Source organism: Prunus avium, chromosome 2, assembly GCF_965620075.1.
Source record: "Prunus avium chromosome 2, drPruAviu1.hap1.1, whole genome shotgun sequence".
In the NCBI taxonomy this organism is placed as follows: domain Eukaryota; kingdom Viridiplantae; phylum Streptophyta; class Magnoliopsida; order Rosales; family Rosaceae; genus Prunus; species Prunus avium.
In genome coordinates, this window is record NC_142285.1 from 35896206 (window position 1) to 35917523 (window position 21318).

Genomic DNA, 21318 nt, shown 5'->3' on the forward strand with positions numbered 1-21318 from the left:
ACCCACCAACATATCATGAACCAAAAACCCCCACCAAAAGGCCCATAAGAGAAAGAAAGGACAAAAGCTAGAAGAAAAAAAAATCATCTAAATCCCGTGCTCATTTCATTATGCACCATGTGATGAGTGAACCTGCCAAAACCCACAGGAACTAAAACCAAAAGCAAAGCAATAGCTAGGTAGCCCCTTTTGAGTATTTGATAATGATATTGCTTCAAAGGGTAGGTTGGTCATTGTATGTTGCGGCCGCTGCCTTTGTGACAATCGTCCTCCACCACTCCTTGTAAGAGAGGCAGATAAAATTGGTAGAACTACGGCGGTGGTTGTAGAAATCACAACCATATTTCATTTGGGACCAACATAGGTGTAATTACAAGGCTAAAGCCTCACCTTTTGGTGGTTAGTGATGTTTTTGGAACCCTAAATAGGGTTTCTTTTCCAGATTCGCATTCATATTCATTTTCAAAAAACATTTACATGTCAAACTATTTAACAATAGAATATCTCACTAATATTATTACTTTTTGCTCGAGTTTGCGTGACAATTAAGATCTTTCTTTGTTTGGTGAGTATATATGTACGACACATACATACTCAACATATATAGTAGAAGAATTAAAACGATGCAAAGGGGGGGTTATTTTTCTTATCATAATTTTCACTTTTCTTGGCCCTGAGGGCGTTTTGATTTGTTATATCCAATTAATCATGCATGTAGTTAGTACCCATGGCCCCATCCCACAATATCACAATCACTTGGCGCACAGGGCATTGTAAATTAAATGTACTTTTAATTTGTAATGCAAGGGCACAACAGTCATTTCATGGGCCGCTATAAACTTATCATATAAGGCCAAGTCTTAAGACAAACTAAATTATAAATGTGAGTGACACTCCCATCCAAAGTGTACATGGAGATGGAGCAAACACCATACACTAAGGATGACCTGAGCACCACCTCCACCTCCACCACAACCACCACCCAGAAATCTGACTTGCAACACGCCGCCACCCGCCACCCGGTGTACCGAGGAGTGCGGAAGCGAAGGTGGGGCAAATGGGTGTCTGAAATTAGGGAGCCACGAAAGAAATCACGCATTTGGCTAGGGTCTTTCCCTGTGCCTGAGATGGCAGCCAAGGCCTACGACGTTGCCGCCTACTGCTTGAAAGGCCAGAAAGCGCAGCTGAATTTCCCCGAAGATATCGAGCACTTGCCTAGGCCCTCCACGTGTACGGCTAGGGACATTCAGGCAGCAGCAGCTAAAGCAGCACATACAATGAAGTCAAATAGTACTACTCCCAAGGAACACGATCATCATCATCACCATGATCATGATGGATTGGACGGTGATGATGATTTTTGGGGTGAGATTGAGCTGCCTGAGCTGATGAATAGTGGGTGCCACTGGAATTCATCATGTGGTTGGAATACGACTGCGTTTTCAGGTGATGCAGCAGCATGGCCGGAAGGAGAGGCTCCACAACAATTTATGGGGATGGTGCTTGTCTCTGATTAAGAATTGTGTTGTGGTTGGTATGTCCATTTATGTGTTCCAACTAAGTTAGGTAGATAGCTTTGTGTGTTTCACTCTATCTTCTGCTTATTTGTTGTGTGGTTCCTCAAGTCTCAAGTTCCAATAAATTAATCCACGCATAAATTTGAACCTAATTACCTTCTATCTGGATTTGCAGACGTGAATTAGGCAGTTGGTCATCGCATTGTGCTTCTCGTACCTGAATTCAATCCCCCTTATTTACAGTAGTTTAGTTAGACTAATGTCTAAAAAAAAACAAATCTAAAAGTAATTATCGGATATGACAATCTCTTATGCATGCATCTCAGCTATTAATTAGTTGGTTTTTTATGAGTTTGAACTTTCAACAAGTTGGCTATCACAAAAAGCTTTTCATCATCACAATCATGAAGAGATTTTAAGTGATCCGTGAAGCTTGACTTAAATGAATTAATTCATAACTTTAAGCTCATCAAATCAAATTGACATTATGGAAAAACACATGCTAATTAACGAGGAAAAGAATATTGGTCAACAAATCATAAGCATATGTTTCTTCTTTACTTAGAGCACTTTCACCGGTTGCCTGCAAAAGACAGCCCAGTCTTGAATTAATGCCCACAACAACCAAGGTTAGACTGGGCAAAAATGGGCCCCATTTACCCGGCCAGTTTAAAGGTAAGAATTGTCTGGGCTGTTGCCTGAGTTTGCTGATATCAGCGTGACTTCGTCGACTAATTTAAATACCCGAAAAAATAAAAAATCAAAATCAAAATATTCAATATATATATATATATAAATACGTAGACATGTTCTTCACTTCCCACACCAAAACTCCATACAAATCCTCTCCTCATATCTCATGTGAATAGTATTTGCCTTTACTTGTCATGGCAATGGTTGAGAAAGCAAAATTAAAATGGGTAGGGCAGAATAGTGTATGCCCTTGTCCTTTGCTACGAGTCAAAATATATAGCAGGAAGCCACTCTGTGAGTGTAAGAGCATCCACAGTGGGGGGGTGTATGTTAAATATACACCCATTGTGATCGGAATCACCCGCAATGTGGGGGTGTATATGGATGTATAATTACATCACCACCTTGGAGATGTATATTTAGATGCAATTGTACATCTTTTTTTACATCTCTTGCAGGTGGGACCCAACTGCAAAAAGGTGAGGGAAAATGGAGAAAAGTGGCTTTACACCCCTGAAAATACACCCTCTCATTGGAGCAAAAAGCGTATTTACACCCCCCGGAGATGTAAAGGGGATGTAAAAGTGGCTTTACACCCCCGAAAATACACCCCCCACTGTGGATGCTCTAAAGGCTAAGGAAAAGAATTGGTCAACAAATCATTAGGATTCTGGAGGTTGATTGAATAATTCAAGGCATGGATTGATATTGTTCTTGTTAAAATATACCAAATTTTGGATATTAGCCAAACTCACCATATAGCTTCAGTTCTAAATTAGGCCCGTAATTTTAGCTGATTGATGGGTACTTGCAGATGAGGATTTTGATCAAACACATATCATGGGAAATGTTGAAGTAGGCCCTTAAATTTGACCTTTCTTAACAAGGAAAAAATAACTAAGACCAAATTCAAACTACCAATCTGAACCACCATCAGGTGATTTTCCTGTTTAATTGTGACCAGGCTCAAATTGATCATACCAAAAGTTGAAGACTACCGATTCAATGTTACATTCATACTGGAACCTTCTTCAACTATCTAGCATTGGCTGTGATCAAGCGCCAGTGCCATGCATGTCCACTTGAGAGATAAAGTAGATATTTTAGGTGAAAAAGTGAAGACGAAGAGAGATAAAACTAGCACTTTGAGGCCATTATCAATGCACGTGGATATGAAATGCAATAAAAAAGAAGAAGAAGAAAATAAACGCCATTGTTGGTCGGATGTCATTGTAAACAAAGAGAAAATTAGAAACTATATGACGTCCACACAGTAATAACATTTGAACGTCGGCATATATATATACCAATGCGGTGTCACCAGCCCTGTAAAAAGAGAACTAAAAGTTAATAAATTGATTCTTCAAGTACCCTTTACTGTAAATTGCATATATAACGAGTCCAAATTTGGACCACCAAGATTTTGTTATATCTTGGCCGCAACGCGTGCAAGCTTTGTTCTGCAGTGTCAATTTCTCTCTGGTTTTTGCTCCTTTTTTGGAGCTTAATTTCAAGCTCAAGTTGGGTTCATTTCCAAATTTCCAGTAAGTCTGCTCTACTATATATGCATACACAATCCCGTATCATTAATTGATAGAGAGCCATGGAAGCAACAAATATTGCAGATGAGATCAAAAGGCCACTTGGGGAGATTTTTGGCATATGCATGCATGAATTGAAACTTTGAGATTTTAACACGAGGAATTTCTGCTATGAATTATATGGGACAGTTCTTTCAGTGGTGGGACAGTTGCAGGCATAATATCACTGCTGCATAATACAACTACAAAGATGCTTGAAAACGCCATGCACGGCTCTGAATCAAATCAAATAAAAATCATAAGTTGCCTTCAATTTGTGGAGCCGTCCCATAATAACATATATACAACGTGTCACCAATCACCTTATCCTATTTTACTGCTGCAGCATATGACAAAAATGCAGAGATATTTGATTTAGAATTTGCATTTCTTTTTACAGCAGCGACAGTTTCACCATAGGAAACAGTCACTTTTTTTTTGCTCAACTATAAGAAACAACAATCAACCGTTGTGTTGAACCACCGTGTCTGTAATAATCATATACTTAGAATAGAACTACTGTAGAATAACGCTTTAGTTTGGCCTTGTTTTAAGGAATAAATTTGTGATTTAAATTGTGGTTTTAGCATTATTGGGGGCGTGACACAGTATTGTGATCTGTGGCTTATCCGTGGTTCTCCGGTGGCCAATCCCTATTGCTTGCCACAGATCTTTCGTGGCCCTTTTTGAGGTTTTCTAGTAGTGATTAGGCTTAAATGAAGAGATAAAAAAGAAAGAGAAATAAAATCCCAAGAACATGTTAAAACAGAAGCTGGGGTTGGGTGGGGCAAGTTGTACTGCATTAATGACTTTGTTGGGTAGCTCGAGTTTGTTGTTTTTCTATTTCAGACCACAGAAGCAGATACCAAATGTAACACGTGAGAAAAAAATTCGAAGAAAGATGTGGAGGGAAATTCACTCACTAATTCAGGGGTTCGTGTCAGGGTTTTAATTTTAAGCATGGCCAGCGGGAATAGGAAAGCTGTATTGTGCCTGTCTCGTATTTTTGTTGAATAGGATAGCAGCATGAAGTGTTGTTACTTCATTGGTTATTAGGATTTCAATCAAGTGAAAGCATTGAGATCTCTCTGTGAAGGATGCTATTGCTTAGAAAGAAGCTACTGTCAATATCATTTTTATGCATCAGTAGAGGATTGTTTTCTATTTCATTTTTCAGTATTCTAAGAAGGTTTTATAGAGAGAGGAAGTGAAAGCGAAACTCTTTATCGAGAATGCAAATAGTAAGTACTTTACCACTAAAGTTATAATCGTGTTTTCAAATAAAAATGGAAGTTAAACAATACTCCAACTCTAGAGTTACGATTTTGCGGATACTCAACACTTAAATTTTGCACAAAACCACCTAGGGTTGGCTGGCAACCTATAGTTTTTTTTTAAGTTTTTGCCCTTATGTTTTGTGATTATAGGTACAAAATTGGAAAATTCAGAGAAAAGAACTGGAGGTTGGGTGTCTAGAGAGCACCATATATGATTGTGTGTTCATGGAATCACTCCTCGGCAAGTTTGGCAGGCAGGAAAGATTTTTGGGTCATTTCAAAAGGGCCAAATAATGAGCCCAATCTCAGGCATGGCTTGTTTGCTTCCAAGAGCCCAAAGCTCAGCCACAACGCAAAGATATTAGCCCACTCAGGAGGACCAAAAGTTATAAGCTTGTGTAATGCCTGGATATTATAATTAGGACCAAATCAATCTTGCAACTCAAGGGTTTTATCTAAGGCCCTTAGATGAAGCCCTATCTCTTAACCGTTGGATTGCACTAACTAATTTGATTCAACGATTAAGAAATATGACCTCATCTAAAGGTCTTAGATAAGACACACTATAGAATTCTACTCCTGTACATATGGTTTGTTTCAGATTTGTCAATTCAAACATGCAAAAGAAGAAGGGTTTTTTGTGCATTTATTTAGGTCCATTGGGCTCTAGGGCTGCAAAGCATAGAGAACCCTTTTAAGTGCAAGAATTATATTGGCATCTCTAGAAGAGATTTTAAACTTCATAATTCTCCTATTATGAAATAAAACAGAATCTATTTATTTATGAGTTAATTATCTAGACATATATATGATATATCTCATGAATCACAAATTCAAGATTAGTATAACCAAATGATCACTCATACGTCTTTCTAAATAGGCTTAATTGTTGATTTGCCTGCTGAACTTGTAACTAATTTTCGTTTTACTCCTTATACTTTTTTTTAGAAAATTAAGGATATTAACTTCTTTTTTTTGCCAATTTCCCCCTTGCCGTCTAGATCTTAAACATTTAATCCAATTTTTTTGTAAAATCATTTTTTTAAAATATTTTTTTGGGAATTTGAAGAAAAAGAGGAAAACAAATTCATGGGCCCCATTGAACCAAACCTAGTGCCAACCCCCCCTCACCCCTCCTCTTCCCCTTCCCTTCCATCTCCCTCACCCTACCCCTATGATCTCTCTCTCTCTCCTCCTGCAACCCCATCGACCACAGACCCTCTCCCGATGCACCCCCCTCACCAACTCAACATCACAAACCCCACTTCCTCGACCCAATCCCTAACCCTGCCTTCCCTGACTTGCTTCCTCCTTGTCTTCCTCTCTCTCACCCTCTATTTTTCTCTCTACCCATACCACCCCCAAGCCCAATGTCACCATACAACCACCCCCATCCCCAGCACCAACCTAGACCCATCCCCCAGCCCTTGCCCTATCCCCGAGGAGATCCACCCCCAGACCCATATCCATCCCTCCCCTCCCCCTTGTGGCGGCAATAGATCCCTACTCCCACCACCCACCCATAGAACCTAGCATGCAAAAAGAGAGAGAAAAATATTATTTTAATTTTTAAAAGTTTTATTTTATTTTTCAGTTTTTCTTTATTTTTAACATGCGAAATGACCATTTTGCCCTCATATTTAACGGCAAATTGCATGAAATGTTGTGGATTTAGACGACAAGGGGAAATTGGCAACAAAAAAGAAGAAGTTCATATCCTTAATTTTCTATAAATAAAAAAAAGTATATGGGGTAAATTGAAAGTCATGTACAAGTTGAAGGGGCAAATCAACAGTAAAACCTTCTAAATATCATTCACTTGATCCAAACTCTTAATTAGGATAACCAATAACAAAAATATATTTAAAAAAATTAATTAATATTTATTTGGGTTTATTTGGGTATACAAATTCCCTATTATAGTTAGGGTGAATTTGTACTTCTATAAAGAATAAAGAAATTTCCACATAAAACTTTCACCTTCACAACCTAAATACGACATCGTTTAGAACCAGGGCGAAGAAAGCATTCGAACTTTTCTTGGTCAGCAGTACTCAGTTCACAGACCAAAACCCCAAAATTAAAATCCCCGAAAAATTTTCGTTTTTCCCTCTCGCCAAACTCTCTTCTCTTTCAGTTACTTACGCAAACACCTTTGGCTCCCATTCAAAATCTCCACATCTCGCATAAACCCTAGTCCAGTAGCAGTCTCCCCGCAGACAAAGCCCTAGAGAAACGACAGAGCTTCAAAACCCCATCAATGGAATGGAACGCCGAAAACTTACAGTTCCTCTCTCAGTGCTTCCTCCACACTCTCTCTCCAGCCCCGGAGCCTCGCCGCCGCGCCGAGGCTTCTCTTTCCGAGGTCTCTCAACAAGCCAACTACGGCCTCGCCGTCCTCCGCCTTGTCGCCGAACCCACCGTCGATGACCAGATCCGGCAGGCCGCCTCCGTCAACTTCAAAAACCACCTCAAGGCCCGATGGGCCCCCGATTCCTCTTCCGACGACGAGCACACTATCACCGAAGCCGAGAAGGAGCAGATCAAAGCCCTTATCGTCTCCCTCATGCTCTCTGCGGCGCCCAAAATCCAGGGCCAACTCAGTGAAGCACTAGTCCTCATCGGCAAGCACGATTTCCCAAAGCGGTGGCCCGCTTTGCTCCCCGAGCTCATTTCCCGCCTCCAGAACGCTTCGAGTGCTGGCGACTACGCCGCCATTAACGGTATTCTCGGCACTGCTAACTCTATATTTAAGAAATTTCGGTATCAGTACAAGACCAATGATCTTTTGCTTGATTTGAAATACTGTTTGGACCATTTTGCCGCACCCCTTCTGGAAATTTTCATTAAAACCGCGAATTTGATTGAGTCTGCCAATTCCCGTGGTGAGCCCGCTGTTGTGCTTAAGCCGCTGTTCGAGTCGCAGAGATTGTGTTGTAGGATTTTCTACTCATTGAATTTTCAAGATTTGCCTGAATTTTTTGAGGACCATATGAATGAGTGGATGAGTGAGATGCAAAAGTATTTAACCACTAATTATCCAGCGCTTGAGAGTAGTGCTGATGGGCTTGCTGTGGTTGATGAGCTGCGCGCAGCAGTGTGCGAGAATATTAACCTTTATATGGAGCAGAATGAGGAAGAGTTTCAAAACTTCTTGAATGGTTTTGCTCTTTCTGTGTGGAATTTATTGTCGAATGTGTCTCAGGTGTCGAGCCGTGATCATCTTGCTGTTACAGCTATAAAGTTTTTGACCACCGTTAGCACAAGTGTGCATCATAATCTTTTTGCTGGAGAGGGAGTGATACCACAGATTTGTCAGGGCATTGTGATCCCTAATGTGAGGTTGAGGGATGAGGATGAAGAACTGTTTGAGATGAACTATATTGAGTTCATTAGAAGGGATATGGAAGGTAGTGATCTTGATACTAGGAGGAGGATTGCATGTGAGCTTCTTAAAGGGATTGCTACCAATTATAAACCACAGGTTACCAATTTGGTTTCTGTACAGATACAGAATTTGCTAAGCTCTTTTGCTGCAAACCCAGTTGGGAATTGGAAGGATAAAGACTGTGCTATATACTTGGTTGTATCACTTGCTATTAAGAAGGCCAGTGGTACTTCTGTTTCGACTGATCTTGTTGATGTTCAGAACTTCTTTTTGACTGTAATTGTTCCGGAATTGCAGAGTCAGGATGTGAATGGGTTTCCAATGCTCAAGGCTGGTGCACTGAAATTTTTCACAATGTTCCGGAACCATATACCAAAGCCTATGGCATTACAGTTTTTTCCGGATTTGATTCGGTTCCTTCGTGCCGAGTCAAATGTTGTTCACTCTTATGCTGCAAGTTGTATTGAGAAACTTTTGCTTGTAAAGGATGAGGGTGGAAGAGCAAGATATAATTCAGCAGATGTTTCTCCTGTGCTGCCACAGCTGATGACCAACCTCTTTGAGGCCTTGAAGGTTCCAGAATCTGAAGAAAACCAATATGTAATGACGTGTATTATGCGAGTTCTCGGGGTTGCAGACATCTCTCGTGAGATTGCTGATCCTTGCATTACTGGGTTGATAGTTATTCTCAACAAAGCTTGTGAAAATCCCAAGAATCCAGTATTTAACCACTATATTTTTGAGTCACTTGCTGTTCTTTTGAAGCGTGCATGTGGGAAGGATGCCTCTCTAATATCAATTTTTGAGAGAAGCCTATTTCCCAGCCTCCAGAAGATATTGGGTGAAGATGTGACCGAGTTCTTTCCTTATGCATTTCAGCTGCTAGCTCAACTAGTTGAGTTGAATAGGCCACCAATTTCATCGGCATACATTCAGATTTTTGAGATACTTTTGACTCCTGACTTATGGAGAAAGGCTTCTAATGTTCCTGCTCTTGTGCGATTGCTTCAAGCATTCCTTCATAAGGTACCACATGAACTTAATCAAGAGGGGAGGTTGACACAGGTGCTTGGGATATCCTATAAACTTGTTTCAGCTCGTAACACAGATGAACAGGGTTTCTATGTGCTAAATACTATTATTGAAAGCCTTGATTATAGTGTGATTGCGCCTTACGTTGGCCAAATTTGGAGTGCCCTTTTCACCGTGCTCCAAGACAAACAAACAGGAAAGTTCATCAAGTCTCTCTTGATTTATATGTCACTCTTTCTGGTCAAACACGGCTCTAAAAACCTTGCAGATACAATGAATGCTATTCAGGCCAACATATTTCAGGTGATCTTGGTGCAGTTTTGGATATCCAATCTTAAGCTTATTACAGGATTCATTGAGACTAAGTTGACTGCAGTTGCATCAACTAGACTTCTATGCGAATCTCCAGCCCTTCTGGATGCTGCAGTTGTTGAACATTGGGGGAAAATGCTGGACAGTATTGTGACCCTTCTTTCACGGCCTGAGCAGGATAGGGTTGAAGAAGAACCAGAAATGCCTGATATTGCAGAAAATGTGGGTTATTCTGCCACCTTTGTTCGTCTTCACAATGCTGGGAAGACAGAGGATGACCCTCTGAAAGATATAAGGGATCCGAAGGAATTTTTGGTGACTTCTTTGGCTAGGCTTTCTGCACTTTCCCCTGGCAGATACCCTCTAATCATCAATCAATATCTTGACCAAACCAATCAGGCAGAACTACTTCGCCTCTGCAGCTCTTATAATTGCGCAATTGTTTGAGTGAGTATGCATCTGAAGTTAAATTTTCCTGATGTGTATGAATCATGTCGTTATTACAATTTGGAATTGTTTGTGATATATTTATATTCTGAGTCTATTACAATAGTTTGTTGAATAAGCATGTGAAACACAATGAGGATTAAAGTTTAGTCAGTGCTAGACTGAATTATATTTATAAAAGGTTGTTTCCTTGTTATTTGTTTCTCATTATCCTATACTAATTAGAAACTGATTATGTGCACTGACCGTCATCAACGATTTTAACTTGCAGTTTGATGAATGTTCTAACCTTAGTCTCTCTTTTCCATTATATGCTCTCCTTCCACTCTCTGATATGTAACCAGAGTTGCTTTTTAGAAAATATGTTTCCGTCTCTTTATATCATTGCTTTTACCTTCATAGAGTGTTATTCTTTTTCAATCATCCACACCATATTTCTCAGTGATGTGTACTCATAAGAATTTTTGTGCATATCTTATTGATATATTGTCCATCGGCTGAGAGCATATGTGCATTGGACCCTAAAGTTACCCGTTGCATAAAAGTCCAGGAATACATCTTGTTTAGGCAAGTGTTGTGAGCATGTTTGATTCATGTTGCAAATACTGCCACCAAGAAACTACAGATTTAAATTAGGATGACAATGAAAAGTATCACTTGCTTGGAAATATTCATTGATTAAAGTGTAAACAAAATTAGTTGAAAATAGATGGTGAGTCTGGGGTATTAACAGTGGCCTGGGAGCATTAGACTTCGGTGTTTTGTGATTTGTAGGTACATTTTTATGGTGAATGTTTTTGTGGTTTGCAAAAACTTTTTTAGGTTGAATGGGACTGGTTTGAGGTTTGAGTATTGCCAGAAATTGGTTTGCTCATGGTGAGACAGGAGGAAAGCAACAGCCTTCCTGATGAGTTGACTATTAGTTGTGCTTCCTTGGCCAGTTTTGTGAGTATGTGAAATAATGATGTATGTCTTGGTTTCATTTCTGCACTAGAGGAGGGGTCTTTATGGCTGATATTTAGCCTTGTTGGTTCAATGCTCAAGGGGTTTCCCCAAGTCACAGTGAAATTTTACCTGGAAATATTGGTAATGATGGATTAGTTGGTCCTGTAGGTCTTTGAAACATCTGAAACCTGCTCAAACCTTTTTTAAGCTCTGGCTGTATTTGTCTTCATTTCTCAATCTAGCAATGTTATTCAGCCCACGAGTGAGTGTGTTACCTATGAATTTCCCCGTGTCCCTTTTTGCGTATGTTACAGTTATGTATGACAAATTTTCCTTTGTCTTTGATGCCATTTCTTCCTCTATTGTGGTAAATATGATTAGGCACGTTTGTCTATATTTTCAATATAGTTGTTGAAGTTATCCCAGTATGCCATGCATAACATGTAATTGTAACCTTTTTTGTTGGTAATGTATATTTCTTCATGTACTAGCTTGTTAATGGCATGTATGATATGTGAAAATTTGTTCTGTCTATCTGTGTGTAGATAAGTGCATAAACCAGTCAAGTTACTGCTCCTCTTTTGTACAGTTTTACCCCCTTTAAATCTTTGTTTTATGTTCTATTTTAGTTTCTGTTCAATTGAAATTTAATTCGTGCCACCACTTCAAGAAATCATCTAAACTTCATGTGTGAACTTCCAGAATTTTATGCGGCGATGAAGATGTGGACTATTTTTGTTTGAAGTTTCAACAAGTCTTGGTCAGCATGCATGTGTGAGCAAACGTATACCATCTTGCAGTCTATTGGTTTGGACGATTCTCTTCATCTCTGCAACTTTTAAGATCTTCAGCAGAAATGATGCGGGATTTTTTGTTACACTTCTCTGAGTGGATCTACCGTGCACAGCAAGCACCCGCTGGTTAATTGGATTTTAGGTTTTAAATCATACATCATCATGGGTTATTTCTGTGGCTTCCTGCCCTTTCTCAGCATGCATTTGTCTAAAAATGGTAGATCTGTATTGTTATCGTGTAAGTTTGTTTTTGTTCAGTAATATTGCATGTATGCATTATTCCACCACCGTCTTCTCAAAAAGATTTATATAAAAGAAAGTTATTGCATCATTTTAAGTTAAGAAGGTTTGTCATTTTTCTTGTTTAGCAAGTGTGTGCAGAGACCAAAAATTAAGTAATCATTTTGCCTTGCGTTTTTGAGAAATGAAACTAAACATAATTTTGCTGAACCATGGAGAACTGGAAGCCTTTAGGTCTGAGGAAGAAAAGAAAAGAAAGCTTTACTTTCAACTTTGTCGATGCCGAAGAAAAGGAAGTTTTAGTGGAAGAATGCTTGCAGCACTTATGCAAATAATGTGCATATTGTGTTAGTGCACTGCATTCTCGAGCACCCTGCAATCTGTGGTTCCCAATGGTGCAAATGATATTGGTTGGCCAGCTTACTTAATGTTGTATTTGTTGGAGTTGAAAATGTCGTTCTTAGAGCATTACTCTAATAGGGGAGGGGGATTGAACTCGGGTTTAAAACGCGGGCGTATTGCCTTAGCCAATTGGCTTAACGCTCAACTGCTAATAGAATGATATTTTAATTTCTCCGCCAGTTGGTAAGATGTAAAAGGCTCCGCAACTGAAGTTATAAGCTAAACAAGTGCTAAAAGCCTTCTTAGATGTTAATTAATTACACAAATATTATGGCCTTAACTGACATCATGCACTTGCCATGCCCACGTAAGTTTTGAAAATTTATTTAAATCCTTCTTAAGCCAACGCCAACCATTTGTTGCTATCAGCTTTATAAATAAAGAAAAACACAAACTTCTTGAATCAGTCCAACAACAGTAATTCCATAAAAGAGAAAACAAAAGCAAAAACAAAGTTTCTGTGGGTTTCTTTTCCTCTCTTTCCCTATTGAATGCTGATAAAATAAATGAAATTTAACTAGGTTTTAATTTTTTTTTTAATCAACTAATGATTTTCGTAAACAAGCACTAACCATCTATATAGTAATAGAATGATGTTAACCCTAACCCTAAGCAGTGTTTAACGAAATGTGATCAAATTATGATCAGCTAATGCTATGAAGTTTGCTTGACTGCCTAACTGACTTCCACTAAAACCTTTTTTTTTCTTCTTCTTTTTTTGTTAATCTTTTCTTGGAGGATTAATTAGCGTATGGTTGACATAACATAACTAGATCTTTTCAAGTGCATGATATCATGTTTCTTACCAGCAAGCCTTCTCCAATCCAAATATTGATACCAAAGAAAAACTATGATTGGTCATGTCTTTCTTTTGGGGACCCCACCAAATGGTCCAAGGGATAGCCAGTGGTCCCCACATCTATGCCCTGATAACCTATCATCATCATCACCAAATTTGATGGTCCAAAGGCCATTCTGTGACCTATATAATTAACAAGCCACACCCTATATTACTACTTTTGTTAATCTAATTATAGCGGTAGTGGTGTGACTTCACCTAATCCCTTTGACCAATCCTTTGCAATCTATATGCGTGTGGCTTGTATTCTGTGTTTCATTGAAAACAATTGTTCCAAGGAAGCATTTCCTCTTGTTTGGTGGAAACAAGACATTAGACCAACACAACAAAGGCATATATATATATTTCAAAGCTAAGATCCTTTCTTATTAGAGGATCATTAGACCTCAAAATTTAAAGTCATTGGGAAAGATAGCAATAAAAATTCACGTCAATTTAACAAATAGGAATATTATTAAAAACTAGATACGTACTATTTGGACCAACATCATTGACACAGTTATTGACGGGTCTGTTTGGGAGTGTTTATGAAAGTGTGAACAAATGTAATTGTTATACGAGCAATCCCAAACGACAAATTCAAGAATTTGTTTGCATCAACTGCTATTAGTCATATGTAAACAACAAATTCAAGAATTTCAAAGGTATGAAAACTATATTGGGGACACATTTAAATTCCAATAAAACCATTTCCCATTAGGGTTTCAGAAATAAAGTGAAGAAAACTGAGGAAAATGACCCCACATGTTTGCTTTCTAGTGGCGACTTCCACAGAGGCCTCACCTCCTTTTTCTGTACGTATATGTAAAGGCGAAATGAAATGCGGTTTCTTACCCAAAAGTAGATAAAAGAAGGTGGAAAGGAAAGGAAAGGGCAGAGAAGCAAATGAGGTCCAATGGATCTCAAAGATTCTGAGCCAAAGAAATGGATCCAACGGCTTAGAGAGTTTCAAACTTGGTCAAAAGTGGGTCATGGTCCTGGACCAATATCTCACTCAGCCTCCCTTGTATGGTTTTAAAATGTTATGGACCATCAAGGTATTATCAGGCTGGAATTACAAAAGTAGAAAAATCATTCTTGCATAATTAATTTTTCATTAATTTGCATTAAACAACTCTGCATTATTGACTTTCTATAGGAAAATTTATAAATAAATATGGTATTAACAATGCAGCTAATATCTTACTCATAACTCATGAATTGAAGACATAATTTCGAAAAGAGCGACGTTAATTTGCTTCATGGTTATGAAAAACCGATTGAAATTGAATGAATTTTTTTTTTTCCAAAACTATATTATTTGTTGCCACCATAATTCTACTAATGATTGTTTTCACATGTGTTAACATGAGTTTCTAACCTTAAATTCTTATTTGTTTCGTTAAATTTAGGTAAGGTAGGGTAGGGTATGGTAGGGTACCCACATCAAATAATACTAAAACCTTAGTGGAAAAGAAGGGTAAAGGACTAGGGTACCCCAGCCTCAAGCTCCTTCTTAATGATGTGTTAAGGATTAGGGCAGCCAAGAAACACAGATTGAATTGGTCTCCACATGGGGTTTGCATTCAAAATCAATAGTCCCACCACCAATCATGCCTTTATTTTTTTTCAAAATATTTTAATGTCACACAAGTAGGGCACATACCCTATATGTGGAGGTCACACCTCTCTCTCTCTCTCTCTCTCTCTCTCTCTCTCTCTCTCTCTCTCTCTCTCTCTCAGAGAAAACATTCATTTACAACCCAAAGTAATGGGTATAGTAGTTTCAGAAGATTCTGCCAAGATACCAACTCTTTTTATACAAATTTGTGACAAATAGAAGCAAAGGAGATGCTAAGGGTCAGGTCAAGAAGACAAAAGAAGCCATCCTTCTATTAGCATGATCCTTAATCATGTTATAATTTTATTTTTTTGTCAATTTTGAGGGATCTAATCTCCAATCCAAATGGAATCTACAGATCACACATAGATAAGAATATGATTATACGATAGGGTTAATTCAACTTTTTTTTCTTATTTTTATTTGAGCAGTAATTATAACTAATGGAGGTCTTACCCCTTCAGAAGTGGGAAGAGTCATTTTACCTTGTTTTTTAAGCTTAAAATATAATTTCTAATCTGAATATTAATACTCTAAATAATTAGGGTTAGCTGTAGCTGGAGCATTGTTAGCCACTGGCCTCATGTCAAAGCTTTTTTTGTTTCTTTGGGTGGTTAGTGGGAATAGGGAGGAAAGATTATGAGTCAAAAAGCTAGCTTAATGTTGGAAAAGATGCAAAGCAAGAATCAAATCCTCCTCTTTACCCTTAATTTAAAGTTGGTTATTAAAACATACCCTCTCATTATCATCTAATTATTCTCTAAAAAGGAGATTAAGCCTCTTATCCACCTAGATGCATTCCATGATTCACATTCATTTGTCAATTTCATCATATAAAAACAAAGAAACAAAAAAAAATAAATAAAAGAAAGGGCATACAAAAAATCATGTTGAATTTCTTTTTTCTTTTTTCACTTAATTTTAAAGGAGATTTTTCCTTAAAAAATAAACTCAAACTCTTACCTATATATGAAGCTAAAAGCCCTACGTTTCATGGCCTAAGCAAAAATTTTTTTAAAGATAAAGACGATAAAGACGATAGATTGCATTTATAATTGAGGCACAAAATCTTCACTAATCTTTGATTAGGCTTTTAATTAGGCAGTGAAACATATTAGCATTATATATAAAGAGTCATTAATTTGGTGGTATATATAAAATAAATCATAGTGTAGAGTATAGACTATAGACTATATATTGGATCCTACTCCACCACTAAGCTTTTCTTAATAAATGCAAAAATATCCCTACCCGTGTGCTTTCATTATGCAATAGAATATTATTTTGTACATAGTTAGTGGTTGCTTTGGAAGCAATGGTTCTCATTAAGCTTCAAAATTACCTTTAATTAATAAATAATTAAGAAGCTAATATGATTCTTTCCGCAGCTCCATTCCCCTACCTATGTCTGGTCAAAGACTCAAGGCCTAAAATAAAATTAAATCACACGCGTGCATGCATGCATACACATTCGACTATAACCCAATTAACCAATAACATGCATTCACCACTAGCCACCATTTGTTGTAAATTATTATTATATGTACATATATCCAAAGTAATATTTCTTGCTAAACCGTCTAATCACAAAATTAAATAATAATTCATTTCGTAATAGTTTCAAATGCCTATTTGGTTGAAAAATATGATTGTACATGTGAAGTTATAAACTTAAAAATTCTAAATTCGAAATTGGAAGTCAAAAAACAATTTCCTCACTAACCCAAAAAAAGAGAGATTGTATATGATTGATTCCGATTACGAATTAATAAACACACTATTAAAGAATTAGATGGCAAACCTACTCAATTTAAATTTCCAGGAAGCAATGAAGTGGGAATTGTACTTTCCAATGTTTCCTTCATTCCGTAGTCAACGAGGTGGGAATGTGGCCAACTTTTGCTTCGTTTTGTATGCTTAATAATAAGCATGTTATTAATTTTTTTTTTTACAAGCAGTAGAATTGTTATATTATAAATTTGCGCTAATTTACAGAGGAGGGGAATCGAACTCGAGTGCAAAGGATTAGACGCACTGACCAAATCAAATACGCTAATTCGCATACAAAAAGAAAAAGAATTAAGACTAATATTCCTTAAGATAAAATGCTCCCACGCAAGTCAGCTAAAAAAATGCTCAAGTATAATAAGGAATTCAACTTTCCTCGTGCTTCTTTTGGCAATTGCATTTCGTTTTAAGGCACTCTGTTATTTTCTTCTATTTTTTTCCCCTTCTCAATAAGATATTCTATTCTTCAGTATCATTGATTTATGTTTTTAACTTTGTTTCTCTTATCTCAATCAATGTTCTCATCTTGCTGAAGGTGCCAAAAGAATATACAAAGAGGAAAATATAAAAATAAAAGTGTGGTCCACTGCACTGCAAGAGAGCTGTGATTTATCAGGATCAACTTCAGTTGACTATTCAATTTTATTTGTCACAAAGATAAGGTAATAAAATGTTAGATTAATGAAAATGAGGATCGCCATGTCCGACGGTTTGGGACAACATAATAGGCAGATTATTAATTAAATTACTTATCGCGAATGTGAATATGTATTTGTCAAACATTCTCAAGGGCGGGGCAGGGCGGAGTTAGAAATTTTCACGGAATTTGGCTATAATATATAATTTTTCTTCTATTTATCATGTGTGGGTGGCTGACGGACTTTGTATAGATAGGAAACCAATTCTTACAAAGATTAGGTGAAAATATCATCCCAAATATTGTAATAATGACGTGTGTGCTTGTAATTTTTTTTAGCAACAAAATAACGTGGAAAACGTTGTTCTTGTTCTTTTTTTGTTTCGTTTTGTTTTGTTGGAAAATAAGCTAAGAAAAAACCCTGTCCTTAGAATAGAACAACCAACTATTGTTCTTTTTATTTATATTCTATGAAATTCTTTTATAAAATAATCCATTGGGTTATGCTTTGTCCAATGACTTGGAAACAGAATGTCCTGCATCGGAGAGGAAAAACTAGTGGGCTCATGACACGTGGGTACGGAAACGACCAAACCACGTGGCTAAGCTTAATGAGCTATGCATTATGACGTGTACGGTGGGACCACACACAGGTTTTTTTTTTCTTCTAATTTATTTATTATTTCATCTCCGGGAGCAGGACCACCAAACAGATCGGAGTGGTCAGTAGATATATACGTGTGGTGAAGTGGCAAAGCCAAGCCCCAACCCCATCTTTGTAAGAAAGTGCATTTCACGCTCATCTTAAATTTAAACCGAAAAATGAAGTAAATTAAAAAAGAGTATATCATTTCAAGACAATGTTATACATTTTTATGTTGGGTTTCACAACATTTAATTTAATTTATTTTAAAAATAATATATGTGGGTATCATGTATAAGTCCGGAAAACAATAATTCAAGTTGAATTTGATGGAGCATGTGACTTAAATGGTGAAAAGCATGGTCTTAAAGTTGTTAAGGAATGGATGTGTGATTTTCATATTTGGCTTGGCAATTTCTATCTAATAAATTTTTTTGTCTTCAAGCTACTGAAATTATGGATTTGAATGCGGGACTTCATTTTGCAAGAGAGGAAGGCATTTCTAGCCTAGACATTGAGGGGTGATGCACTTTATGATATCTGAGAAATTATAGATAAAATAATAATTTAAGTATGGAAGCACAATTGATTGAAGATGTTAAGTTAATGTTGAGGATGCTTAAAGGAGGTTGTTTTCACAATGGTGGAACTAGAGATATGTTATTGACCGGGGCATATAAAAGTATGAGAAAAAATAATTTATTTTTTAATTAAAAAGTTATATTGTAAAATCAAGATACAAAGTAAATACTTAAAAATACTACAAGGTAGAGTGGGTTTCTTATACACACTACCAAGTTGTGATGTGGTTCGAATTTAAGACCACTGATATGTAAGTAAATGCCATTTTCTAATGGGGTTAGACCCGTCGATGTTAAAAACTATTTATTGCTTCAACAATTAGCATTTGTACTTGTTATTTTGGCCTTCTTTGTCACACAAAATACACAATTTAAAAAAATTATGATGTTGATGTTATTGTACTGTAATTATTTTGAATGAATTCCATTTCTCATAAGAAAAAGGAATACGTAGTATTTTTCTATTACTCCATAGTCTATTAATAAATTGTCAAAGAATTTCCAAAAATTTGTGTGTGATGTATGGCTCTATGGTAAATCTATGACAGATGAGATGTGCTTTCGACTTCATGTAGTGAATAAGTAGATAAATTAATTTGGTGACAGTTATGTTTTAATCTAATTTTGAATTGTACCTTTTGAGCAAGAAGTTGATATATATATATATATATATATTACTTTTTTAACATTAAAAAAAATGATGTTACGAAACTCTTTGGCTTCATCTAGCATCTACATTCCAAATTTATTAAAATTTATATGCCATGTTGAATTTTTTTTAAAATCAGAAAAATATAATATTTGGAGGAGAATGCAACTCTTTTTACCATTAGAACATGATGAAACAATTTCTTTTTGGAAAACTGAATAAATTTAATATGAACATTCAATCATGTATTTAAAGTTGTTGAGATCGATGGACTATAGTAACATCAGCGCGTGCCTTCCAGTTTCCAAAAGCGCGCGGAATCCAAATCATAACGGGTATGCTAGAGATAGAACAGAATGGGTCCCACCCTTAGTGGCAACGTGCGTAATAAGAGGCGTTTATGAGGGCAAAAGCCAACGACTAAAAAGTCTGAAGACCATAAATTGAAATTGAAAATGGAAAAAGAAAAAGAAAAAATCTCTGCCGGGTTTACACGAGCCAAATACCATTGCCTGCCACGACGCAGACAGAGAAAAAGACGGCAATGGAGGAAAACCCGAAACGGAGGCCGTCAAAACATAACGAGCTCTCTTACGCCGTTACGTTACGCCTGAAGTCATCAAAGCGTTTCAAAGGCGCCGTCAGACTCGTTCGGCGCATTTCAGCACTGTGATGATTACGGGAGGCATTAATTGTTCCGCCGCCGTTATTAGACGGTTCAGATTCAATTTCCCGTGAGCCCTACATGTATAGCTAGCTTAATTAACTAGCACTAGCAAAAATGAATAGAAAAATTATTTTTTTTTAAAAAGAAAACATAAATTATATTCGAGTTTTCTTAATTAATTAAGAAATATAAGCTTTTTATATATATGGGATTTAAAAAAGAGATTTAAAATAAGTGTTTCATTCTAAATTATTGTTTTTTTAAAACCTCAGTGGTTCAAAGAGAACTTTATTAAATTGTTGATTTTTTTATTTGGAAAAAAATTTCTTCCTTGTCATCATGACATGTTCTATTTCTAAATTGTCAATTTAGATTGTTCAGGGAAAGGGTTTTTCTTTTTGAGGTTATACTACATCCTGTATTTCCATACTAATAGTTTCTTTTGTCAAACAATGTAGCATGTTATGTCGCTAAATTATTGATGTTTGATCATAAACGGTAAATATGTTCATAACATACCAAATATCTAACAAAAGAATATTCAAACATTAGAAATACAATTGTAATTGTCATGTATAATTAATTTTATAACTTTGTGCTTATTGACTTTGTTATAATTATTTTGAGGTTCTTTTTTCTTGCACAATACTTTTATTTTTTCTTTATCATTAGGTCAGGATCCCACACTTGTACTGATAATTAATTAAAACAGTGGAGTCCCAATATCCCACACAAACAGTGGGGATGGTCCCAATTATTGGTCAAGAAATTTGTAATTTTTTTTTTGGTTAGATGATAAGAATTGTATTGGTTTATGTTTGAATATACAAATTGAAATTTATTTTGTGTATAAAATATTTGTTGTGAAGGTCCAAACCTTCATTATGATGATTAGTCACCTACCATGTACCATCATCTGCAAAGACTGAAACAGGATGTCAGGATTTGAGCTAAAACTCAAAGACCAAGCACTAAATTCATAATGGGAAGGAAAAATATTAGCAATAGCAAGTACAATTAATTATTTAATTAATTAATTAGTTCTTCTAGTTCTTTCCAGTGGGATGACTGTTATAATATTATAGATCCCACTCAATTATAAGAGAATTAGAAAAAAAGAATTTGGCCTATGATAGATAGATCCCATTCCCACCCAATTGCAAGAGAATTGAGAAAATAAAAATAAAAATAATTAGGCTTTTAAGAAATTGCAATTATAATATGATTTAAGAGAAAAAAAAAAACCCAAAGCTTTTTTGGGGATTTG

The 21318-nt window shown here is 36.6% G+C and overlaps 2 protein-coding genes across 2 annotated transcripts; both read left to right on the forward strand.

Moving 5' to 3' along the window:
• The first annotated feature begins 866 nt into the window (after positions 1-866).
• On the forward strand, positions 867-1669 carry LOC110757637 (Integrase-type DNA-binding superfamily protein). The gene has a single exon (XM_021959321.2). It carries the CDS (start codon positions 912-914, stop codon positions 1515-1517), a length of 606 nt encoding a protein of 201 aa, XP_021815013.1. The 5' UTR covers positions 867-911; the 3' UTR covers positions 1518-1669.
• Positions 1670-7105: 5436 nt separating this feature from the next.
• On the forward strand, positions 7106-12330 carry LOC110757631 (cellular apoptosis susceptibility protein, putative / importin-alpha re-exporter). The gene is made up of 2 exons (XM_021959311.2): positions 7106-10246; positions 11894-12330. Exon 1 carries the CDS (start codon positions 7328-7330, stop codon positions 10244-10246), a length of 2919 nt encoding a protein of 972 aa, XP_021815003.2. The 5' UTR covers positions 7106-7327; the 3' UTR covers positions 11894-12330.
• The last annotated feature ends 8988 nt before the right edge of the window (positions 12331-21318 follow it).

What these genes read in the sequence shown, in the direction of transcription:
- LOC110757637 (XM_021959321.2), top strand. Translation starts at nt 912, where the DNA reads ATGGAGATGGAGCAAACACCATACACTAAGGATGACCTGAGCACCACC.
- LOC110757631 (XM_021959311.2), top strand. Translation starts at nt 7,328, where the DNA reads ATGGAATGGAACGCCGAAAACTTACAGTTCCTCTCTCAGTGCTTCCTC.